General features: G+C 41.4%; 1 protein-coding gene across 1 annotated transcript in view; it reads right to left on the bottom strand.

The window, feature by feature from the left end:
- Window positions 1–16,058, bottom strand: part of HDAC11 (Histone deacetylase 11) — a 76,591-nt gene that overhangs the window by 32,695 nt on the left and 27,838 nt on the right. Inside the window, exons 4-6 of the mRNA XM_080271614.1 lie at window positions 8,714–8,805; window positions 7,233–7,440; window positions 6,478–6,644 (exon numbers count right to left, since the gene is read on the bottom strand). Coding sequence (XP_080127740.1) covers window positions 6,478–6,644; window positions 7,233–7,440; window positions 8,714–8,805 — 467 coding nt within the window. The remainder of the gene's footprint in view (window positions 1–6,477; window positions 6,645–7,232; window positions 7,441–8,713; window positions 8,806–16,058) is intronic.

Here is a 16,058-nt window from a genome sequence, read left to right on the forward strand (position 1 = left end):
ATACACAAATTTTTTCCCATAAGGAAAAAATTTCATTTTGCAGGGGCGTAATGTCACGATTCAAATTCGCGACATTTTCCTTTTGTGAGAAACCACGAACTATTAGTGGAAAACTCACTGTGTATCGTTCAGTTAACCGTTTCTCTCTCCATTTCGGTGGGATACTTTTCAAAACATTCGTCACTGTTTCAAAATTGACCGATCTAATGCACGTCATTAAGTGCTCTACTGAGCGATATTATTGTTTCTTTATTGTTTGCCCCTGCTTGCCTCAACTGTTGGCCACGCCTTCTTCCTCTGGCCTGTACAATATCCTACCACACGCATCGTATTTGAGGAGTTTTTTGTCTGTCGCGACGGAGTGAGGTTCTGTGCTCCAGTAGTGAGAGTGAGAGAGGTCATCTAGCACCCAGACTCCACTAGACTACAGTTCTCCAGGCTCCCACCCTTTCTTGGTGATACGCTACATTGACCAGTATTTCCATTTCGTATTTTCCTAGGTTTAAGAGGTTAGCTTTTGAGTGAGCTAGTGAGTGCGATCTCTTATTTTTGAATTCACTTTAAGATGTAACGTTGAATTTGTTCCTTTGTAATTAATAAATTTAACAGTTCTTTTTCTTTGAGCTTAATGTAATGTAAACTCGTGTTTCATTTCTCCATAATTAAGCTTATTTCCCTTATAGCTCCTAGCTCGCATAAACACTTTGCTATTCATAACTGGTACTTAGGCCAGTCTTGTTGTATTAAGCTTAAAATCCGTTGTGCCTTCTAGGAGTTAACGCATCAGCAAGAACCTGATGTCATTAATAGTATTAGTTATTTATTGTCAGGGGTGAAGTCACTTTCTTCAGAGGCTAACAGTACTAATAAACAGCAATTGTGAGTAATTGGTCTCTGCTGTGTACTGTTGAGAAAGTTTATAAATTCTCGTTCTGAGAGAGTTGGCGAAGCGGGCCGGCATAAAGTATTCATTGCTTGATTTAGCAAGACAATTCATTGTCCCTGCTCTTCAGTATTATTGAGAATTATCATTTAATAATTGCATTTATTTTAAAAACACCGTGACATATATACTGTATATATATATATATATCTATATATATATATATATATATATATATATATATAATATTCAGCCTGTTTACAATCATCAATATTAGGCCTTTACCACACTCACTGGACAAAAGGGGGATAGGGAGGTGGAGGGGGTGTGGCGGGTCTAAGGTGGGAGTAAGTGTGGGTGACACACACACCAAAATACGGTCTAGAGGTGGTATTTGGGGTAGTTTGGGTGGGAAGGGACACAGAGGGCAGGATCCAATGGGGCAGAGGGAGGTGGGGTGATGGCATGAGGAGGGGGTCCCTTCTCCAAGTCAGAGAGGGGGCCGGATCACGCCTCCCACCACCTGATCTCTTAGTTTCCATTGGCTAGGCATCATTTACATCATAAAAGAGGCAGGGTAACACCTCTCCAATTTTCTGTATCCTTGCTACGATCATGGTACGCAGGACTTCATGTACCAAGTTCGGAAAACAATGATCATGGTACATAGGGCTTTAGGGGTTAAACACACCCCACAGACATAACACACATGATTGCAGTGTCTTGTAGGAGCACACAATGCACACAGTAAGTTCATTTTGTTAAACATTATTTGTTATTCATAGAACATGGAAAAATCAATCAATCAATCTTGGTCATTTACTGATGTTTATAAAAGAAGTGTACAGTAGAATTATCATGACTCTCTTGCTCACTTGTGTACAGCAGCGGCCCACCAATTTATTCCTCAAATGCGTTCTAAGATGAATATATACATCACCTTAGACTGCATTTGCACTGGCAGCTAGCTCACAGAAATGGTTTACTTTGTTAGATAAAATTACCGTGCTTTGCAGTTTCTATATATTCACTGTATTATGTGCAAACCAACTGTGTGGTGAATGATGGGTGGAATATGGAGGTCAGGCAAGGAATAAACTGGTGGGCCGCGACCCTGTACATAACTGTGAGCAAGGGAGTCATGATAATTTTAATGCACAACACTTCTTTCCTGATCATCAGTTCACCAATAAATGCTCAAGATTTATTTCTTGATCTTATTTTTCCATGCAATTCGTGTCCATTTACTGTATTATCTGCAAAACAGCTGAGTGGCGAGCGAGGGGTGGGGTGACAGTGGTCAGATAGGGAATAAATTGACGTGCTGCTGTCGTTTGCATAACTGTGAGCAAGGGAGTCGTAATAATTCAGTTGTACAACACTACTTTCCAGATCATTTGTTCACCAGTAAATGATCAAGATTTATTTCTTTATTTTTCCATGTTTTTATGAGTAACGTTTTACAGAATGGATTTGCCAAGATACTGTAAGACGTTGCAAGCTCATTGGTAGTTTGAGTCAGTTCATTAGGTAGAAAACCATACAGGTACCACACATCTGCCAACGAAGAGCATACCGTTTTTTCAGTGGATTTATTCATCATGCATTTCTCGACCCTCTATCCTAAAAACTTTCCCATGAGTAGAATAAGAAAATTAAAGAAAATACAATGCAGTATTGATACACTAGAGTAGTACAGTACATAGTGTACTATGTACTCACCTGATGTTGGCATTAATGGAGGGAATTGTACACCATGCAGTACAGTTCAGTGCAGTTAATCCCGTGTGATCTAGTGAAATATAGTAATCACTCTAATATCCGGACGCCCAACATCCGAACATCCCCACTATCCGGACATAAGAATGTTTCATACTGTACTTTTTTCCATAAAATACTTACCTCATTTCACTCTTTAATGTCCTTTATTGGTGCGAATAGGGTGTTAGGAGCTATGCATGTGCAGTAGGAAGGTGTTTTTCTGAGTTAGGCTAGGTTAGGGTCCATAAGTACCAGTCCAGGAGCCAGTCACCAGAATGTTTATTATTGTATGAACCTACTTCTAAACCCTCATTTTATGTTTCTTTTGCATTTATTTCAGTCATTTATGTGCCTTATTGGTGTGATTTGGGTCTTAAATAGGTGCTATGCATGTCCAGAGGGAGTTGTATAGGTGTTTCTCTGAGTTAGGGTCCATAAGTACAAGTCCATAAGCTGGGGCCCAATATCCGGACAGAACCAATATCCGGACCTACCTATGGCTCTATTACGTTGAATATTGGAGTGATTACTGTAATTATGTCTACGAATGGAAAGAGCAAAGCAACTGTTAACATGATTGGTTTTGGGGTTGTACAGAGAAGGAATGCAGTGCCAAGATACATGACTTTCGCAGAGGTGAAGAATGCTTTGAAGTGACTGAAAAATGGGAAAGCAGCTGAAGTTGATGAGGTGTTTGGAGAGATGATTAAGTGTAGTGGAGAGAGCGGAATGAAGTGCTTGCTGGAGATGTGTAAGAAGGCATGGATGAGTGAAACTGTGCCAGTATAGTGGAAAAGGCTGTGACTGTACTCCTGTACAAAAATAAATGTGAGCGAAATGAGTGCAAGAATTATAGTGCCATAAGTCTCTTCAGTGTTGTAGGGAAGGTATATGGAAGAATTATTATAGAGACTGTAAGACAGATGTCAGAAGTCCTAGTGAGTGACAAACAGGGTGGCTTTAGGAGTGGCAGAGGATGTGTGGATCAAAAATTTGCAGTAAGATAGATAGTGGAGAAGGCGTGTGAGAAGGACTCTAAGGTGTTTATGGCATTCATGGATCTGGAAAATGCATACAACAAAGTAGATAGAGATGGACTGTGGGAGGTTTCACGCATGTATGGTGTAGATGGTAAGATGCTAGGTGCTGTCAAGAGTTTAAATGATGGTAGTGAGGCATGTGTAAGGGTAAATGGGCATCTAAGTGAATGGTTCATGATCAACGTAGGTGTGCGACAAAGTTGTGTGATGTCCCCATGGTTGTTCAATATTTATATGGGTAGGGTGATGAGAGAAGTAAAAACATGAGTAATGGAGAAAGGGACGACATGAGTAATGAATGATGATGGATGGAATATCTCAAATTTGTTGTATGCTGATGATGCAGTGCTACTTGCAAATGCTGGACAAAAGCTTCGTAGACTAGTGCAGAATTTTGCATATGTCTGTGAGCAATGTGCCTTGAGAGTAAATGTAGAAAAGAGTAAAGTGATGGTTATAGAGAGAGAAGGTGACTCCCAGTGTGATGTTACGGTGAATGAAGAGAGGCTGGAATTGGTGAGAGAGTTCAAATACATGGGTACAGTGATAGAAAAGAGGGGAAAATGTGCAAAAGAAGTGGAGAGGAAAGTGACACAGGGAAGGAAAGTGGCTGGTGTTTGGGCCTTGATAAGGACAAGAAGCTTGAGGTTACAGCTTCACGAGGCTTACATGAAGGGGTGTTAGTGCCAACTTTAAGATACGGATGTGAGACTATGATGTAACATGAAAATGAAATGTCAGGAGTAAGGGCAGTGGAGATGGGACTGCTGAGGAATATGTGTGGGGTACAGAGAGTGGATAGGATACGGAATAATGTGATTCATGAAACATGCGGAATCAGGAAGTCTGTGGACACCAGAATCGAAAAGAGTGTACTGAGATGGTTTGGTTATGTGGAAAGAATGGATGACAATAAAGTGGTGAAAAAGGTATATCAGAGTGAACTTGAAGGAGAGAGGAGGCAAGGTAGGTCAAGAAGGTGGAGGGATATGATGGATGAGTGTGTGAGGAAGAGAGATACGGAAGTTGTTTGAGGTTAAGGGACTGACAAGAGACCGAGCTAGCTGTATGAATTTAGTGCAGAGAAGCACATAACCAGGGATTGGGCTCCCCTTTTTAATGTGACAGCAATCAGATTGGCTCTAGCAGATAGGTATATGTGATGCTACAGAATGTGGTGAAATTTTCTGGCCTATCTGATGGAGCCAGGATTTCGAGGGCTTGAATGGTGAGTGAATGGAAGTGTGGCCCATTGAATTGGGCAAACTTTGGCTGTCTGGACATTGCTACTCCTCATCCTGCCCTATGGTGGGAAAGGAAGTCTGGATGATGATGATGATGATAACAGTAATTTCAGAATCACAGTACAGCAGTAGGACACGAAGCACTGAGAGGCCACAAGCTTTGGAACAACAATACCAAGCACGGCATGGGAGGCCACAGAATAAGTCTTAGCACCAAGGTTTTGCCACCGCATGGTCTCAAGAGCAGAGTGCATAGATACGTCTTCAATGAATGAAATCCATGCTAGACTAAGCGTTGGCTCGGCACACCGTGGTCCACTCCCGCAATGAATTCTGATTGGCTGGCGTGTTGCGGCCGTTTTCACTGGCTGGTGCATTGTGGGTTTTTCCCTGGCACCAGCTGGCTTCCGCATACAAGCGGTTGATACGTCTCACATCGCGATGTTGCATAGAACTGTCAGTTACTTCCTATTTCGGCTTTGGATGTTGCGTAATTTTGTTGGATATTATTTTAACAGAGCCGAACCAACATCGCTGGATATTGTGTTTGGTTGGATAGTGCAGTGATGGATAATTGTAAGTTTAATCAAATTCCCCAATACCAAATGGGGTGAAAAGATCCAAATCATGGTACTTCAGTCCTTTTGGAGATCTCAGTCAAGTGTTAGAAGGACCCCTATGTAAAGTTGGAGATAAATGTTGACCTACTATTCTATTGCATCTACTTCACATTTAGGGCATGTCTATCACTTTCCTTCCTGATGCATAATATTAAAAGAGAATCATCTATGGGTAGATTAATATCCCAAGCCTCCCTCACCTTAGGAAATACTGCCCAGCAGACAAAAGTGAGAAATAAAAGAGATAAAATATTTGGCAGACTTTTGTTCCTACCGGTATCATATGGACTGCCAAAGCCCTAAAATCCATCCACCCATCCATCATCCAATTTTATGTTGCCCCATGAGGAGTGGAGTCCAGGGCAAGGCAAGTTGGTCCCGACATTTATGATGTGAGTGAATTTATCATCTAATCCAGTGTTGCCCCATCAAGAGCATAAGAACCTGGGGATAGGCAAGTTGGTCCTGACATTTAAGATGAAAGTGACCAGCCTCACTCATCCTTAAGTGGCATTAAGTGAGCAATAAACCCCAACCATCCCTTGAATATAAACCTGCACCGGCTCAATCTGACTGGAGCACCTCATAGTTACAACCCTTACGTAGTAAATGGTGTCCTGGTGTACAGGAAACCATTTGGCTTGTCATTCAGTGTAGAGTCACTCTGAGTAACAAGCCAAATGGTTTCTGGTACACCGGGAAACCATTTACTACGCTGGGTTGTAACCATATAACCAAATTATGGCGCCTGATGGTTTAGTGGGTAATTAAGGCGGTCCAGTTGGATTGAGCCAGTGCAAGTTTATATCCAAGGGGCAGTTGGGATTTATTGCTCATGTAATGCCACTCAGGGATGAATGAGGCTGGTCACTCTCATCTCAGTAATAATAATAATAATAATAATACGGGTACATACATACAGTACTTACGTGCTGACCCTATCGAGGTACTCTTCATCTTCAGTGTAAGCGAACAGCTCAATCTTACGATTAATTGCCTTCTTTGCATAGGTGTCATTTGGGTAAATGTATTTATTGTACATATCCATAATATAAACATCTTTCCGTCCCATAAAGTCCCTTTCATGACCATTACCCTGTTGAAACAAGAAAAGAATCCAATTATACACGGTAATTCCTTGTATACTTCTCTAACTGCCGTGGACACACCCAAGTACAGTATAGTATATTACTCAGGCTAAATGTAGAACAATTTTATTCAGGTAGGGCAAATCAGAGCATTCAAAAGGTTGCCCAGTTCAGTGTTTAACTAACAAAATTCCCCTCAGAAGAAAATCATTTTGTAGTACCCTGAGTAAAATAATTTTGCGTGTTCATCCACAGCTCAAGCATTACCCTAACGAAGAAAATGCAAACCAATGAACTTCTGATTTAACGAACTGCTGCATTTCAGTATAAAGAAATAATTTACCCAGTTTCAAAATCTGAGACTGTAAAAAGCAATAAAATATATTTATTTCTGAGTTAAGGTTTAGGCTACAGTACAGTATCTATATCTGGTTTGATGCATTACTTGGAAAAATACACTTTGGGGTGCCCATCATCCATTAAATTTCATTTAGTCCTACTTGATTAAACTAACCTGAGAAATACAATTCCATTTCTGTGGTAAACAAGAATAATAACTGTACTGTATAGCATTTCAGAATCAATTTGCCCCTTACCTGATGAGCATCCAAATCAATTATCATAACCCTCTGGATATGTGCGTAATGACTGAGGATGAAATGGACGGTAAGGGTGATGTCAGCATAGGCACAAAACCCTCCACCTTGATTACCCCAACAGTGGTGGAACCCCCCACCAATGTTGATAGACCATCCATATTCCACTGCCAATTTACCTGCAAGCACACTCCCACCAGTCTGATATCTAGAAAACATAAAGAAGATGATCCATGGGTTAACATTGTGCACTGAACAATAATTCACTCACAAAGAAGTAATGAATAATCACCTTCTTCATCATCAAACAATATGACCACTTGATACAACATAATAGTTCACCAAGCATAGAGACAAATACTAATCCAGTAACCATGATGGTGTATATGTCTAACTGTCATTATGATATATATGATGGAGGATAACAATGGTCATAAAAGGAAGAAGCAGGGGTCTTTGGGAGAGTCTGACATGTCACAAGTGAAATACAATATTTCAAATTATCACTATCAAAAAGAGCTAAATGAATACTCGTTCTGTTAGAGAGGTCAAACAATCATTCAACGAGGCCTACACAACTATAAAGCATGAGGAGTGTTAACAAAGAAGACAGCTTCAGTCTGTGTAATCATAAACTTAGTTTGCATAGTACCCATATACCATTAAAATACTATATAAGGCTTGAAATATCCTACCTGAAAGGTTTAAGTACCCTTTTCTGAAGAACAATATTTGGTACAATAGCAACTGGTATCCATCCATCCATCCATCATCCAATCCTACATTGCCCCATGAGGAGCGTAGGAGCCCGGGGCAAGGCAGTTGGTCCCGACATTTAAGATGAGAGTGACCAGCCTCACTCATCCCTGAGTGGCATTACATGAGCAATCAACCCCAACCACCCCTTGGATATAAACCTTCACCAGCTCAATCCGATTGGAGCGCAATAATTACCCACTAAACCACCAGGTGCCAAAATTTGGTTATATGGTTACCACCCAGCCTAGTAAATGGTTTCCTGGTGCACAGGAAACCACTTGGCTTGTCACTCTGTGTAGAGTCACCCACAGGCTGAAGGAAGTGGAAAGAATGAAGAAAAGAAAGACAGAAGAGGGAGTGTAAAGTCACCCATAGGCAGAAGGAGAAGGAAAGAATGAAGGAAGGAAATATATAAGAGAATGGAAGGAAAGAAGGATGGAGAGGAAAGGGCAGATACCCGAGAGCAGCACTACATCGAGTGAGTGGATGGTGAGCACCCCCACACAAGTGAAATACAATATTTCAAATTATCACTATCAAAAAGAGCTAAATGAATACTTGTTCTATTAGAGAGGTTAAATAATCATTCAACGAGGCCCATACAACTATAAACCATAAGGAGTGTTAACAAAGAAGACAGGTTCAGTCTGTGTAATCATAAACTTAGCTTGCATAATACCCATATGGCATTGAAATACTACATAAGGCTTGAAATATCCTACCTGAAAGGTTTAAGTACCCTTTTCTGAAGAACAATATTTGGTACAATAGCAACTGGTATCACTTCTGTAATTTTTGCCACATTGATGCTCCACTGTAAATCAAGAGATCACAAAATTAACATGTGTAAATGCTGTACAGTACAGTATTAGCTGCAGCTTAGTCATAGAATATACTGAGTAGTAAAAACATGCTCTATAGTTAGTTCATAAGTATCATCATCATTCAAGTTAACATTATCTTCCAGAAGAGTAAGCTAATGAGGTGAACTGTTACAGAACTGAGCATGATGAAGAAGTGCTGTCACATGAACCAATTACAGCTGAGCTATTTGGCAGACTTAAAACTGAAAATGAAATATAATGAAAATAACAGTGATGTTCACAAGGTCAAGAGAAATCTTGGGCATGGATCTCCGGCACCTCTTTCATGACATACATCTGAGGACAAAGGAGATTCCAGGATCTATCCATCTCCAACACTTATGCCACCAAGAGGTGCAAGCTGCCTGCAGTAAAAATGTTGGACTGTGAGAGTTCCATTTTCCTCTGTCAAAACAAGAAGTGTTTAATCAACAAACAAACATTGTTTGTTTCCAAGGGGAGCACTTTCTATTTAATAAAAAAATGATAAAGTGTATTACATTAGCTGGCAAACTACAGCTAAGACATTCTATCAGCAACATCATTTTCATCTTAACCAAATTTCCTGTCACATTATTTCAAAAGAGCTCGTAAGATCAAGAGTAATGGATGTCAATTCCATACTGACCCCTACAAAATACTGTATAGGGACTTTAGGCTAAGCTACCATAGTTTAGCATCTTTAAGAGTATGTGGCTGGACTGTGACCCTGACTAAGTTACATACAGTATGCAAAAACTTCTCCTGTTGCATCTAAAGATTCAAACAAAACACACAGCACCTATGCTTCCTCTCAACTATACTCGTTTCTTTTTTTTATTATTAAGGCGAAGATGCACTTGATAGGTTGATGATGATTGGCTGAATGCAACACGTCCGAATAGCATTTACTAACCCAAATTTCTCCATCGGATATATTATGTTGTCAATTAATAATAGAGATTATGAAGTAATGTTGCATTCAGCCAGTCATCGCCAATCTGTCAAGTGCATCTTCGCCTCGATAAAAAAAACTGAGAATAGAACCCATGATCACCAAACCACCAGGCTTCTACAACAGGAAACCACTAATGAAGAAGTTATCAACAGAATACACAGTTAAACAGCTATTACAGTAATGCCCCATTTCTCCATCAAAATTCAGTCAATGCTCTGTTGGATTATGCGTTTTTACAGATGGTGTTGTACTGTCCTTTCAACCCCTGTACAGCGGTTACACCTATAAAACCCTATATAAGTCTCCCTGTCAATACGCAAAGCCAATTTCGATACCAGTTTTCCAATGGCCACCTTTATACATTTAGTGTATACATCTTACGCAACCAATCATATGATATGGTAATGTGGTTTTAATTATTAAACATGCATTTCCCTTATACTGCAGATCCTCACTGTATAATGAACTGGTATGCAATATACTGCTTATACGATGACAAAAAATTTAGGATCTTTTTCGATATACAGTACATCCCCACAGTACGCAAGTTCCAAGTACGCGATCCCCCTTGTACGCGAGGACCTTTTTTTTTTTTTTTTTTTAAGTATGCGAATTGAACTCCTTGTAAATGAGACAGTCAGCGAAGAGTGGCCCAAATCCAGGGTTACCCCAAGTACGCGACATTGCCCCCCCAAGAAGTGATAATGGTTGCCTATGCTCCGCCCACCTTGAGCAGGAGATGGCAGCAGAAAAGGCAGCAACACCAGTGATGGAGAGTGAAGATCTGACCATGATGGAGATCAGCAGAGTACTGTGTGCCCTTGATAAATTCAAGGAAGAATTCAAGGACATTGAACGCTCTCAGTTGCAAGGAGGTGATGTCTTCACTGGACAGAACCTTCCATTACTACACCGACAAGCACAGCCAGGAATTAAACAGACGGAAGCAAACACTCATCACCCGTTACCTTCGGTTTAAAGAAAGTAAGGAATCACTCCCTTCAACATCAGAAGAGCCATATCCTGAGGAGGATCAAGAGGCTGATTCAGTGTCTGAGGTGTCAGAAATAGACTTTGAAGGGTTTATGAACGAAGTGAGAGCATTAGGTAGTGAAAGTGTCGAAAGTGCTGGTGACGAAAATGGTGTGTCGGGTGGTGTGGTGAGTGATAAATGAGATGCACGCTAGGTGCTTCATTCTGCCTCGGATCCTCTTCTTACCTCCATCATGCCTGTTGTCCTCTTGAGTAAAGGTGAGCAGCCATATTCTTGTTGGTTTAGTTAAGCCATATCCTTGTTGATTTACCTATAAAGCCATAATCTTCTTGGTTTACTTTATCTTAGGCAATATGTCTTAGATAGTTTCCCTGTATAGTACAATACTTAGGTCTGGAAGGGGTCTCAAGGGTTGCCCATGAAGGGGGGTGCCGCCCAAATGTAATTTTTCCCATAAGTTTATGTATTCACAGTACGCGAATTCCTAGTACGCGACATCCTCTGCCGCCCATATAGACGCGTACTAGGGGGATGTACTGTACAATAAAATTTTCACTTGCAGTAAGCACTTGTTATAACGAGACTTGACATAACAAATTTTGGATTTAATGAACACCTGAGAGCCCACCAAACTTTCATTGGATATACTGAATGACAGTTGTTCAACGAGGTTCATTATGCGGTTTTTCTGAATGCCTCTGAGCCCATTGAACTGCTTTTCAGCTATACCAAACAATGGTCATTAAATGGGGCGCATTACACGGCCCTCCCAAACTGAAATTGCCTTCTCTCCATCGTGACTGCTTAAGTTGTAAGAACATATTGCAGTACAGTACAGTATACTCATTCCCTGCTAGTCATTATGAAGTGCTATGTGAAATAAGCTAAAAAAGTGTGAAATTATGGGCTGTGTCAGTATGAAATGGGTATAGTTTTCATTTTGAATACAGCAGACCCTCACTTTAACATACCTCGATAGACCAGATACTGGTATTGGATTTAGCGGACACTATGATGGCCATTGAACTTCCATCAGCTGTAATGAACAATGTCATTTAAATGGGGTGCAAAACGTGTACTTCCTATCCTTTTTACTCCAACGCGGACTGAAATTGCACCTTTCCCCCATCATAATTGCTAGGATGTAATAACAGACTACAGTACTACTGTACTGGTCATGAAGATAGGCTAAGACAAGGATGTGAAATAAGCTGGATAAGGGTGAAATTATGGGCCAGGTTAGTGTAAAATGGCTATAGTTTTCATTTTTAGTAGTAGAATATGTCACTGTACTCAATTATTTTCAAACGTGCCTGAATCCCACTGCAGTGGGAGCCCATCGGATATAACAGACTATCGGCTTTATCAGATCATGCTTCCCCCCAGTTAGTTAGTTATAGTGAGGGTCTAGTGTACTAGAATATGATACAGTATTCCCTTTACAGTAAGGGTGGCCACAAACAAACTGCCTCCATATCGCCCTGTCCCCAATCATTATGCTGCCCTCCCTTCAACTCACATCCCCCCCCCCCTCATATACCTCTCCATTCCATCCCTCCATCTCATCCTCAGTCTTCCCCTCCCTCTCCCCCCGCCACCTCACACATACAATCTCCTCATTTAGTCTCCCACTCTCCAGTCATTCTACATGGCCAAGCCACCTCAGTGTATTTCTCCAAACACTTTCTATCACATCCCCAGCCACACCACAATGATGCTTCACTTCCTTATTTGTCAGTGTATTTCTCCATGTAACTCCACATGTTCCTCTCAGATATCTCATTTCCACTGCTCTCACTCTTGACATGCATCCTTCCAACAAGGTCCAAGTTTCACTTACATATGTTAGAGATGGTATCACTAGTAAAGTGCGCTTTGTGAGTGCGTGACAAGTGAGGAGAACCATGATATCACAATTTTTTTCTGATATATCAGTCGGAGGATGAATGTAAGAAACAGGGTATTTCCCCTGGATGATTTTTGTCTGATGATTAAATTTATGTTTGTTCACTGAGTATTGTGGAGCACATATTACGAGGTGAAAAAAAACAAAGTACTTAATATAGCTCAAGGTTGGTTTGAGCAACATAGGTTCCAATGGACACAGGTGCTGGTGTACAGCTAGGCACTGCAGCATTCATCACACACGCAATTCTAAATTCTGCAATCTCTGCTACCAACTTGCTGTGTCAACAAAACTGAAATGATAAACACTTGGTTACTGATGAGACAATTAAAGCCAGAAATGGGGTGTTTTACCTTGGTGATTTCACCATGACAACATAGCAAAAACATTAACTGAAAATTATAGGCAGAACTTTCAATAGTTAACTACTTGAGTTGATGCCAAAAAACCATACTGTTATGTTTCGTTTTGTTTTTAAACGTTCCAACGTGCTTGAATGTGTCAGCTTTGGTCACCTGATGGCGGCTGTCCATGCTGCTCGATCTCTGGCGGTTTCCTATTCAGTCCCTTATCCCTGAGGTCACACTCAATGACCTCATCCCAGGTCTTTTTCGGTTTACCTCTCTACCCTAACCCTAGTATTAACACTTGTCACTTTCTGTGCCCAATTATCATCCCCCATCCTCTTGACATGTCCAAACCACCTCAATCTACCTCTCATCACAACACCAATACACTCCAGTCCCATCCTACCTCTCAACTCTTCCACAGTAAACCTAGCCCCCCAGGCCACGCACTCAGGGATGTGCTGCACATCCACCTAATCATTGCCATTTCTGTACGTATGAGCTTGTGAATATCCTCTTCTTTTACTGCCCATGTCTCACCACCATACAGCACTACACTACATGCCACATTCAAAAATCCCTTAGCACAGAGGGAGAGCCCTCTCCATGTCAGGAGAGGCAACACCTGGAACTTTTTCCAACCACTCCTCACTCCAGCCACAGAGCTAACTCCAGCCCCACCTCCAGCACATAACATGTCTCCCAGATAACAAAACTCTTCCACATACTCAAGAGACTCAATCCTTTCATGCCTGGCAACCTCCACATGCTCTCCCCGACACACAGCACACATGAAATCGGTGTTATCTCGAGGTCTGCATCTAAAACCACTACATCTCTCATGCACCCACTTTTCACAAATACTGTACAAGATGGATTTACTTCCCACGCGCTTGTGGCAAATCGCACATGGCCACTCTCCGTATACTTCAACAGTACTGCCATCAGCCCTAGATAACATCACTTTTGTTTTATCTGCAGTGACTCTTAAGAAGTGTGTGGTAATCATAGGGTCATTTGTCTTCTTAGTATAATAGGAAAAGTGTATGGTAGGATACTTATTGACAGAGTTAGGGAAATAACAGAGAAATTAGTTGGAGAAGAACAGGGAGGCTTTAGGAAGGGAAGAGGTTGTGTAGATCAGATATTCATTCTTAGATCTTTAGTGGAAAAGTTTCTAGAGAAGGGAAAGAAGTTGTATCCGGCTTTCATGGATTTGGAGAAAGCATATGACAGAGTGGATAGACAAGGATTGTGGAAAGTGTTAAGAATATATGGAGTAGATGGGAAGTTGTTGAATGCTGAGTATGTACGATGGTGCGAAGGCTGCAGTGCGTGTGGATGGTGAACTAAGTGAATTTTTCTCTTTGAAAGTTGGGATGAAACAGGGATGTGTCATGTCTCCATGGTTGTTCAATCTGTACATGGATGGGGTAATAAAAGAGGTACAAGGTAGGGTAGTGGATGTTGGAGTGGCCCTGGTGAGAGAGGATAGTGTTTGGAAACTCCCTGTACTGTTGTTTGCAGATGATACTGTGTTGTTGAGTGAAGACGAAGGAGAGCTGCAAGGCTTGGTGGATGAGTTTGGGAGAGTGTGTAAGAAACGGAATCTAAAGGTGAATGTAGGGAAGAGTAAAGTGATGGTCTTTGAGAGAGGTGAAGTCAGTGAATGTACAGCGAGGTTGGATGGTGAGGAATTGGAAAATGTGAGTACGTTTCAGTACTTGAGTAGTGTGATGAGTAAGGATGGAGGTTTGGAGGGTGAAGTGCTTGAAAGGGTACAGCAGGGAAGAAAGGTTGCTGGTTCTTTGAAAACAGTGATAAGAAACAGGGAAGTGAGCATAGAAGTGAAAAAGTTACTACATGACAGTATTGAGATACCAACTCTAACGTATGGAAGTGAAGCTTGGACATTGTTTGAAGGACACAAGTCAAGAGTGAGAGCAGTGGAAATGAGTTATTTAAGAGGAGCCTGTGGAGTCACATGGAGAGACAGGCTGACGAATGAGGATATAAAGGAGCGTTGTGGTGTTGATGTGGATGTGATAGGAAGCATTATGAGGAACACACTGAGGTGGTTTGGCCATGTGGAGAGGATGGAGGGTGCAAGACTGACGAAGAGAGTGTATGTGAGTGAGGTGGAGGGGGGAAGAGGGAGGGGGAGGCTGAGGATGAGATGGAGGGATGGTGTGGAGAGGTATATGAGAGAGGGGGGTGTGAGTTGGGAGCAGGGCAGTGAAATGGCGGGGGACAGGGCGACTTGGAGGCGATTTGTTTGTGGCCATCCCAAACGGGATTGAGGCGCCTGGCAATAGATAGATAGATAGATAGACTCTTAAGCCCTTGTGCCCCATACCATCTGTCCACTTCCTAAATCTTTCCTCCGCCTCCCTTTCATTCTCTGCAATCAATTAAAAAAAAATTATCAGCATACATCTCCCAGGGAGTCCATTTCTTAAGTCACATGAGAGGGCTTCAAGTACCATGATAAACAACAAGGGGCTCAAAACTGACCCCCTGATGCACACCAACATTCACAGAAAACTCATCACAAATCTTCGTTCACCCTTACCTGGGTGTGAGCACATGGTCATAACGACCCTAACCAGCCACTCCTCAACCCCAAGCTTTCTCATTGCCCACTTCACCACCTTTCTGGGGGCTTTGTCAAAGGCCTTCACAAAATCAACAAAAACAAAGTACAGTTCCCTTTTCTTCCCTATATATTTTTCCTAATGCTGTCGAACAATGAATATGGCATCAGTGGTCCCTCTGCCTGGCATAATCCTAAACTGCATCTCATCAATATTCACTCTTTCTCTAATTATACCTTCTAGAACTCTCTCAGTTCTCTTCATTATCTGGTCTAATAGCTTTATGCCTCTGTAATTTCTTCTTTCCAGGGCATTATCCTTCCCCTTGTACACATTTTCAATTACTCTTCAGCCAATCATCTGGGACAACACATACATAATTGTATTTATCAGGTCAGTGACTAACCCCACTCCTATATCTCCTGA

Source organism: Coenobita brevimanus, chromosome 46 (genome assembly GCF_032717465.1).
Source record: "Coenobita brevimanus isolate Jiangsu-jjx chromosome 46, ASM3271746v2, whole genome shotgun sequence".
In the NCBI taxonomy this organism is placed as follows: Eukaryota; Metazoa; Arthropoda; class Malacostraca; order Decapoda; family Coenobitidae; genus Coenobita; species Coenobita brevimanus.